Here is a 9,830-nt window from a genome sequence, read left to right as displayed (position 1 = left end):
AAAAAAAAAAAAAAAAAAAAAAACTTCGTTCAAGGACCTATGTGTGAAGGGAAATCAGATTGTTACCTGATTAACTGATCTGGAAATTTTTCTCATGTCATGATTTGTATGGGCATATGAAACCAATTTCAACCAGGTAATTGATGCAAAGGCCATCAAAGTTACACCAGATAAAACAGCAGAGTCAAACCTGCCCATTTTGAAGTCATAAAATCAAATTGTACACTTCGCGACTTAGCCTTCAAATTTCTATCATGTACTTTCAGTTAAGATCATAGAATCTAGTATCATGCCCATATATAAACAGTAGATTACGTACTCCAGAATATCTAGAAAGCAGAGGAGACTTGAATGGAATACTATGAATACAAATACAATTCTAGAGATTAAGAAATAATAGTGTCCAACATCGAAGGCTCCTTCGAAATTTAATGCTAACGCGCCCTTCCTAATTATATAATAGATAGTGAAATTTTAATATAAAGCAGGAGCAGGTTTTTCCATCTTCATGCATAGTTGAAAGCTAGAACGTGTAGCTAAATGATAATCAGAAATTATCTTAACATCATTCTTATTCAGCGGATAATCCTCCTAGTGAATTACCAAATGTGCCAAGTAAACCATAACTGACCTGAGAATCATAAGTACTGGATACAGAACTGTAGCAGTTGTAATGATAATATGTAGGAAAACAATAACCTGCATTTACAATTTCAGCCAGTAAGCATCTAACTATCAAATATAAGGTCAGAATCCATCCAAAGAAACAATTATCCTAAAAAAGTAAAGGAAAGAAAAGAAAAGGAGCATTTCCCATAGAGTTAACCAAGAAAACGTACAGGCTCAGATATATATTTCTGTAAAGCCAACTTCTCAACAAGAAAAGCTGAAAGGGGGAATACAGGGAGAGAAAGGCTGCAAGAGGAAGGCATTGCCTAACGTCAGATAATAATTTGAAATACATACACTAATAGCTTGTGTATCTTAGTTTACTAGCAAAAGAAACAATAGAGAATTTACCAACACATTAGAAGTGGCCAGTCTCGCAAGGATCTTGAACTAAACCAAAAACCAGTTTGAATTAACAAGCCATACTGCAGAAAGTAACGGAAAAGAGAAATTACATTAAACCTAAGAGATGTAACTCTTCCAGAATTGACTAAATGAAAAACAACGGAAGAAAATGTAAGGAATGACAACGAGCGAATTTCACTTCCTCTACATTGTTGTGAGTCAAGGCTACAAGAACAGAGTAAAGAGGAGGCACACCTTCATAAGATTCTCAATGATTAGCCTGCTGTTTACCGCAACAAGCACAACTATACAGAGGTTGAACAGACCTGCGTGGCTCTGCCATTTAAGGTAATAAAATGGTCAGCATTATATATTCATCAACCATCAGATCTGATATAAGAACTTAGGCCAGAAATAACACGGCATGTTGACCACAGTTCCTGAGAGTATGGTGTACTCATAACAATTCATGATAACTTGAACAAATTATTCGACTACAGAAAAAATTCCTTCGACCAGCAGTCGGCCTAAGCACGATTTCACTTGGAAACGGATAATCAACTTTGGATAGCTGTTAAATAATTCCAGCAATACTGCTTAAACCTACTTATGATAGACTAAGAGGAAGAACGGATATACATGCGATGCAATGGTGAGTTCAATTGTATAGAAGCTAAAATAAACCAAGAATTTGCACCTACCTGTCGGAATATCGCATCAGAGCTTAGAGGACTTTCCGTTACTCGCTTATGAGCCGGCGCAGAAGGCCGATAAGCAAAAATCACAGAGGAAACATCAAACTTGGCGTTGCCTCGACTCTCGGCCTTGTCACCAGGATCCTTCGCCGTTTCCGTTAGATTCGGATTTTGAGCCGCGTAATTTCGATCTATATCCTCCTCACATCTCTTGGCAGCCGATAAACCATTAGCACCTGCATGATCTGGAGGCGAAGAATCCGTTCCACGAACGTTTGGTCTCAAATTTGTCTCGGACTCCACTCCAGCGGTGGTAGCACCCGGTCTCCTACGGAGGAAACGGCTGGCATCCAAGTCGCTTAAAGAGCTTTCCGAGGGGGTAGTACTCTCAAGCATGTCGGCGATCGCCATCAAAGAAGCGAACAGAGCAAGAATAGACGAAATAAGCGAGAAATTCCGAAAAGATAAGGCACAACAGAGAGCTGGATGAAAGAGACGAACAGAGATTACAAAACGAATCAAGCGCGCATAAACAATAGACAGAGAAAGAGTTGGAGAGAGAGAGAGAGAGAGAGCGAGAGAGCTTACATAGTCGGTGAAGTCGACGTTAGGAGGCGGTGAAGATGTGAAGGGCGTGGGAAGAGGAATCCCCGAGGAAGTTCGAAAATAGGAGGAAGGAGAAGAATAGAGAGAATTTCACATTCCAAAGAGAGCAATTAAGATGCAAATGGCGGGTTAAAATCGAACAGACAAATGTCCAAAACTTCCAGATGCCAGACTTCACAAATTCGCAACGTGGTCTCACTCTCTTTCATTTCTGGTAAAGATGGGTGATTTTCAAACCGTTTATTTCTATTATTTTATTTATTACAAAATATAATTGACCCTCACATATTTATCATATAATATACTCATCAATTAAATAACGCAAAGTATAATGTCATTTATAACTTCATAAAAAAAAAATATATTATTACTTACCTTCTTCAATTTTGTCCCTCAAACATATAATCATTATCCTTTTTTTGACTTATAACAAATTAATATTTATAAATTTATATTATATTCTTAACATATGATTTTTTTTTTAAATAAAAATTGGTCAAAGATCTCTTACTAAATCAACTTAAATTGATTCGAGCTGGATGAAAAAAATTATATACAAGAGTTTAGACATAAATTATTATTATTTTAAAAAATAACCATAAATAAAATTGAGGTGACTTATTTAATGAGCTTAAACTTTCTCTCTCTTATTTATTGCAAAGCTTATATATTTATACATTTGCCTAAGTTTGATTTGATCTGTTCTAATACGGTTGGATTTCTTTTTTCTCTCTAATTTCCATTTGAATTGATGTGAGCCTACCTATTCCATGACAGTTACAAATAAATAATACCTTTATCCTATGTTGGTAACTTTCACACTTTTATACTAAAAATAATAATAATAATAATAATAAATTCCACATATTTAGTTTTATTATTATTATGGTTTAAGAATATTAATGATGATTTGAATTTGTGAGTTCTTAAAATTAGTAACATATCTTAACCAATACTTAGTTATGGTAAAATATAAGTGATAAGATTTTAGTTGATTTATCTCATTATTTAATAATAAAACGAATTATTCTGTGTTTATCTATAAACCTATGTGCCTAAATTATATGTTACAAAATTATTCATATATAATAAATGACTCTAATAAAATATTGTGATTATTTTAAATAATTCTGTTTAGGGAAGGTTGAACTTCTCTATTCACACGTTGGAATTAAAAATAAATTATTTTGTTTTAGACTATAGGTTTGCCAAAAGAAAGTATAATTTTTTTTTTTTTTGAATATTAGAAGTGATAAGCAATAAATAAAATATAACCAATTGATGAAGTCTATTCACTGTCTAAATATATATATATATCATATTTGACATTTTCCTTCGACACTAAGTTCTCGCGGTTTTTTTTAGTGCTTTTAAAAATTCGACCTTTATAAGCCTCTAAAATATGCCACAACCAATGACCTAGTTGGTCCTATACATGTGACCTGCTGTTAGGCATAGAATTGCAATAGCTAAATGATGGTGTGCAATATCGGTTAACCATAGACTCCCGGTAACTGGATCTAATCCTCCGTGACAAGTAAGAAATTCCGCATATTTTGACCAGCTCAGTTGGTAGAGTAGAGGTCTGAAAATCCTCGTGTCGGTTCAAATCTGGTTCTTGGCAAATAAACTAGACGAAAGGAATGAGACCATTCATTCATACCGTCTAGTAGGGTAAGATATATAGTTTTATACATGCTCTTCCCCTAATCAGATTTGAATCTATACCTGAAGAAAGGGGAAGGGGGCAGATACTATAATTACTGGGATAAGATGGAAATTAAGAGCAGAGATGGAAGAGATTACTGAATATGTACACTACACAATAACAATGTCCAGTAACAAACATACAAAAGGGAGGAGAAATACCTCTCAGGGCAGGCCGCTCGCGTAATTCTACACATTGTTCTTACATAACAGGAAGAAGATGTTGGAAGGGGAAAATTCAATTCAAGCTACTGTGAGATATGTTCGTATCATGTTTGCTCCAGTGGGATCAGAAACAAGATGTTTCACGAGGCACATTCTTAGGTCATTTGGAGCAATGACGAACATATACAACGCAAAAAGTGCGAGGTCTGCTGAAGACAATGTAGACCCAAGAAATCCCTGCCACATCCTGCAACTTAAGAACAATTATGAGTATACACATACAAGCTGACGTTCACTTCTTTTGCTACAAACATTAAGAATCCAGCAAATCATCCATTTATCTAATCTCTGGCAAGTACATGTTAAGGAATTCAAACCCACCCCACCCCACAAATTAAAATAAAATAATAATAAACCAATAAACAACACCTCATGATCAGTACTAAATCACTAATGAACCTAAAAGTTTAAGTTGATGGGTTATAATAAGTTGAAACTTGTGGCATGTTAAATCACCCATGAATCAAAAAGGTTAAGCTGATAGATTATGGTAAATTTAATTACTACAACTACGCTATTAAAGAGTTTAAGGTTTCCGGAACATGATAACAGGCCTTCAAAGAATTTGTATCTTATGGCTTCTGTTGGGAATGTGGGTAGGGTTCATGTCATGTTAGAAGTGAGGGGGATCAGGCAACTTTTCTATTTGAGTGAGACCTTAGAATAGCCTTTTAGATTTGATTAAAAATAAAACTACATGGACTTGACATAGAGTATGCAATATCATACTGTTGTAGAAGATAAATGGGAAGCTTGTGAAGCTTCATTGCCCTAGTAAAATTGAAATATAATTGCACTTATAGAAGACTCTTCATCCCAACGTCAGCCGCTAGTCTAAAACATAATTGATTAACAAAGGTAATTAATCCGGTAAAACATTCTGGCTTTCAATTAGAATAAGGTTAAGCCTACAAAAGAATACAAATGTACATGCAACCTCCATGTTGAGTAACAGATACTTTCTTAATTTGGCTCTACATTGATTTATTTATGTATAGCATCCTACAATCTAAAGTACCAGGCTATTACTGTCAAAGCACCAAAATTTCAGACTACATAAGCAAATAAGAGGAAATTGATCGTACCAATCTGGCAATTGGAAGAAAGTCCGGAAAAATGTACGAATGCCCTCAATGTCCAGTTGAACAATCAGTGCAAGCCCAAACAGAAAAAATGCTCTCTGGCGCTTCCTTTCTTGTGGCCAAAGCGTGTTCCAAGCTGGAATAACAGATAAATCAATAAACATTGAAAAATACTTGCAAGATAGTAGACAGAGGAAAATAGTCTCCTTGAAAAAGCTCTAAACACAAAAACTGGCTCACCCTGCATTGAGATATTCCCATAGCTTCTTCCGCTAGCAAGACCATCCTTTAGCTGTCCTTGCTTCAAAACTTTTGCAATAACAGAAGCATATTTTGGAGCTTCAGACAGAGATCTAACAACTGAATAACCTGCTTGATGAGAACGAAGTGTATAAGACTTCTTAGATTGATAATTCAACAACATAGATGTTCAGCTCGCTTTTTGAATACCTGTGGCTGGATGCACCATGCTGGCAGCTGCACCAAATGCAAGGTTTTTCTGCTCTGTGTTTGGCAAGGAACCACCAACTGGAATATAAGACCATTCCTACATGGAAGATTATGTCCTTTTCACTCTTTTACTGGTTTAATAAGAACTGTCAAGAATAACCAGGTGTACAATGATTTGAAATGCAAGAGAACTGATAGCATATATGATAAGCAACAAAATATTGGAATTTAATGAAAGAGGAAAGTTTCATGCCATGCATAATTCTGAGGAAATCAGATTTGTAAACAACTGATTACGTCACAAAGTAATGATCTTTACCCCATCCATCAATAGGTGTGGAAATTTACCAAGTCCTAGTTGGTCCACTAAAAAGCAGAACAAATAAAGAGTATAACTACACTACACCAATTCGATGTCCGACAAATGACCTCAAGTAATGCAAAAGCATCGTTCATGTTAATGATATGTGAACATGCACCAATAAGAATAAAATACACAAAGCCACAAGAAAAGGGTGAAATCCACAGCTTTCAGATAAGAAAGTACTGATAAGGAAGGTTGAGAATGAAACCTCAATTTCCTCTGCATCTTCTATCTTATTTGGAAAGGTGTTCGTTTCGTATCTACTTCACATAGCAATACCTCCTAGTCGACTGATTACTAAATGGAAGAAAGAAAGCGGGGGAAAAACAGACATACACACGAACAACCATCTCATGTACTCTTCTGAAAGAGATGTAAGGACGTATTGAACAAATGGTAACATGGTAAGGAGTAACTCGCTATAAAGGCAATAAACATCATTCGCAAAGAGTACCTCCTCATATGTTTTCACAATTCGGATCCCCATAGTCTTTAATCTTGACATAAGTTTTTTCTTTAAGAGATCAAATGGCATAGCTTCTTTTGAAGCTAAGCAAGTTTCCTGCAAATTTTAAATCTCCAAGTGAATTCATACATGATTATGAGAAAAATAAAGTATGAAGATAAACCAATAACAATGGCACAGACCTCGAAGAAAACTTTTGTCGGAGACATGGGCATGGCGTACAGAAATGTAGGATATTGTGCTTCTAAAGATGAATTGTCTTGTTTTGCGTGGTTCCTGTAGTCCATAAAAACCATAAGACTTGGATCGTAAGGATTGTTTTCCACCTGAAATGGTCAAAAAGATGGACGTGAATGGTTATCAACACAGAACAAAATTCCGTGTAAGAACAGAACATTATTTTGTTAAGGAAATAACTCTGGAGAGCAATATCGAGAATTACAAACGAAGGTTTCGTAAACTTGATATTAATATCAATTTCCAAGAGTTCAAACTCACAAATTCTTACTTTGATACAAAGTTAAATTACCAATAAACTTAAAAGTTTAAACTAATAAGTTATAATATATTTAATATTGTATATATTCTTAAAGATGTCTCGAAGTAACAAACTATCCAAGAGTTTCCATACGGTATTTCAATGATGATTTGCAAACTCAGTGGTGACTATCATATAGTAATCCATTTCAACAACATTCTAAGATCTTATATAAGTCGTCTGTAGGAAGAAAAGAAAGAAGAAAAAACAGAGGAATTCTCCTTCCTACCTCAACCTCCACACCGTAAGCTGTTTGGACAGACACCTTTGGCCCACCAACCTCATACTGCAGCAATTTACCTGAAGCTGCTCCTGATGCAACTGTTGCGAGTCTACAAAACAAATTTAAATATTTGAAGAAAGAACAAATAGTTAATAAGCGACCTAAAATACTTCACATTGAGGCTAACAGTGTGTAAATAAGAGAATCCATTTTACCTGCACGGGACAAAAATATCATGTTCACAGGCTACAAGGCTATGGCCAGTGGTAGTTTCAACAATGCTGTCCACTCTGGAGTTGAGATATGAAACACCTGACTTGGTACACCTATATGAATTGATACATTATATAAAATTCAAATGTATAAATTAGTCGTTGTACAAAAAATCACTTTATCATACTTTTTAAGCAGCTCCTCGTGGAGCAAATGCCTGCTAACACGTCCATATGCACGGCCAATAAGAACAGGATCCTTGTCATCAAGATATATGACTGTATCCGGCCATACATGTTCTATACACCCTTCAAGCCCAAGATCTGTAAGGTTGAAAAATAGAGTTTAGACGAAAGTGGAGGTTGGACTCAACAGACGGCATAACCTTAATACGTTAAGAAACAGTAGTATACTGTGTCATTTCCTTCTCAGGATATTAGTTTTAAATATGACTATTCAAAATCTACTTTAACTTATGAACTGAAGTTTTTAAGCTTAACCTATCAACATAAGTTTTTCAGCTTGATTTAATAATATATTAGAAGAGTATAATAACTTAGAAACTTTTAGGATGGATTTAATGATCTATTTAAGAACAAAAAGGAGAAATATATTCTATAGCATGATGGGATGAATTTTGGATATAATTTCTTCTTAGTTATTATGAGTATAGTTTAAAACTGAACTAAGACGAGGGCAGTCTGAAATGTTGCTGAAACATTGGGTAGGATGCATCAACATACCATTGAATTCATCTTCCCACACGCCATAGTTATTTGTAAAAGGTAGATCTGGACCAATGAGTCCAACTTTTAATCCCAAAGCAGCCGATTCCGCAGCCAGAGCAAGACCAGCAGGACCACAACCAATAACCACCAAGTCCAATACGTCGTTTCCAATTGATATTGGCGGTAGCTGAAACAATAATAAAAGGGGTTTAACACATACTCAAAATTGAAACGCCTGTTAGAATGATACTCATTACCGGAATCACGATCATACGAAGATACAATTGAACCATTTTTTTCATAAAAAATAAATGTCTATTTGAAGTAAATGGAGGAACATGTAATGTGCTTCCAGAAATCCAGAAATTCATTTATAATTGACAATAAGCTTCAAATCCAACAATATCAATTCAATCCTCAAATTTATACAATAGAATAAAGAAAAATAAAGCGTAGGAAAAAGAAACTTAAACATTAGTCACGAGTAGTAGCCCAATGCAGGAAAACGGAGAGTATCAAGGCGTATTACCATGTGCCATAGAGACATTAATTCCATTGAACCTACCGCCTCAGATATAATTACATAATTTAATCGAGCCATAGAGGCCAAAAGATATAATATTAAGTCCTTCAAACTCCCATATGCTTAAGCTTTGAAATCAGGGTGGATTTAGTCAATTAATTTATGCAAGATTGCAGGGAGTATAGACTTTTAAGAGCGCAAGCATATTAAATTATAGTGGCACCAATCCCAATTACAAGTATAAAAAAAGTTCAGAGGAATTAGAGCATTTAATTAATTTTTTTGACAAACTACGAAGTTAATATCTACATCAACGCTATGGTGACGAAAATAGTAAAAAAGTCAGCGATGAAAAAGTAAGAAGAATGGGTAGAGATAGCCGAACCACGTCTGCGAGCTTGGACTGCATCTCCATCGTCTTGTTCTGTTGCATTTGAACAAACAGAAGCTCAGAGCCACCGCCCTTAATGTAATCTTCATCGTCTGCAAATCCTTCTCTGACTGCAGTGCAACTCTCACTTCCGGCACCGGCCATAACAAGCATCGAACGCCGACGCAAACTGAACTGACGGCTTTCTTTTCTACAAAACAACCGGAATCTTCTTGTTCCCGTTGAAGCTAAGCTAGGGCTATTAGAAGCTGCCATTGCTGCAAAATTCCGAGCAGCGAGTCCCATACACTTCATTGTTGAGTTTTCTTATCGAGTTTTCTTGAAGAAGCAAGCATCTACGCCATTAATAGAGCTCCAATTGGTTGAGAAGAGAGAAGAATCAAAGGCAAAACAGGAACGGGATTGAAGAGAATGAGATTGCGATTTCCGTTGCCTCGCTCGTTCTCGAACTCTTGTCTACTTCGCTCAACCTCCAATGTTGTAACTCGTGGGATAGGGAGGGAAATTAAATGGTGGTGTTTTATTCGCTGACTTGCAAACGGCCATCCGCCAATGACACGTGGTGGCACATTATTGGTTCAAAGTCCCTCCAAGAACGTACCTTA

General features: G+C 35.8%; 2 protein-coding genes across 5 annotated transcripts in view; both read right to left on the bottom strand.

Moving 5' to 3' along the window:
- Nucleotides 1–2,458, bottom strand: part of LOC111450373 (diacylglycerol O-acyltransferase 1A) — a 6,960-nt gene extending 4,502 nt beyond the window's left edge. For 3 of the 4 annotated variants that reach the window (XM_023090455.1, XM_023090456.1, XM_023090453.1), the window contains exons 1-7: nucleotides 2,298–2,458; nucleotides 1,716–2,165; nucleotides 1,270–1,350; nucleotides 1,021–1,094; nucleotides 840–915; nucleotides 632–699; nucleotides 67–190 (exon numbers count right to left, since the gene is read on the bottom strand). In XM_023090455.1, coding sequence (XP_022946223.1) covers nucleotides 67–190; nucleotides 632–699; nucleotides 840–915; nucleotides 1,021–1,094; nucleotides 1,270–1,350; nucleotides 1,716–2,120 — 828 coding nt within the window. In that variant the 5' untranslated portion in view covers nucleotides 2,121–2,165; nucleotides 2,298–2,458. Of the gene's footprint in view, nucleotides 1–66; nucleotides 191–631; nucleotides 700–839; nucleotides 916–1,020; nucleotides 1,095–1,269; nucleotides 1,351–1,715; nucleotides 2,192–2,297 lie in introns of all 4 variants that reach the window. The other variant, XM_023090454.1, reaches the window with a different exon arrangement.
- Nucleotides 2,459–4,084: 1,626 nt separating this feature from the next.
- Nucleotides 4,085–9,724, bottom strand: LOC111450793 (lycopene epsilon cyclase, chloroplastic-like). The gene is made up of 11 exons (XM_023091092.1): nucleotides 9,220–9,724; nucleotides 8,327–8,498; nucleotides 7,771–7,906; nucleotides 7,586–7,696; nucleotides 7,377–7,479; nucleotides 6,792–6,935; nucleotides 6,598–6,705; nucleotides 5,780–5,876; nucleotides 5,570–5,698; nucleotides 5,333–5,465; nucleotides 4,085–4,434 (listed from the first exon to the last, which is right to left on the bottom strand). Exons 1-11 carry the CDS (start codon nucleotides 9,517–9,519, stop codon nucleotides 4,266–4,268), a joined length of 1,602 nt encoding a protein of 533 aa, XP_022946860.1. The 5' UTR covers nucleotides 9,520–9,724; the 3' UTR covers nucleotides 4,085–4,265.
- Between the last annotated feature and the right edge of the window lie 106 nt (nucleotides 9,725–9,830).

The sequence above is a fragment of the Cucurbita moschata genome, unplaced genomic scaffold (assembly GCF_002738365.1).
Source record: "Cucurbita moschata cultivar Rifu unplaced genomic scaffold, Cmos_1.0 Cmo_Scf00012, whole genome shotgun sequence".
Taxonomy (NCBI): domain Eukaryota; kingdom Viridiplantae; phylum Streptophyta; class Magnoliopsida; order Cucurbitales; family Cucurbitaceae; genus Cucurbita; species Cucurbita moschata.
The sequence above is the reverse complement of the archived record's forward strand: the minus strand, read 5'-3'. Positions and strand labels throughout refer to the sequence as shown.

Excerpts from the sequence above, each read along its gene's own strand:
- LOC111450793 (XM_023091092.1), bottom strand. The coding sequence starts at position 9,519 with ATGAAGTGTATGGGACTCGCTGCTCGGAATTTTGCAGCAATGGCAGCT. Across the intron at positions 7,697-7,770 it reads CACGAGGAGCTGCTTAAAAA|GTGTACCAAGTCAGGTGTTT; the intron begins GTATGATAAAGT and ends CAATTCATATAG. Across the intron at positions 5,877-6,597 it reads TTGTGAAAACATATGAGGAG|GAATGGTCTTATATTCCAGT; the intron begins GTACTCTTTGCG and ends TCTTCCATGTAG.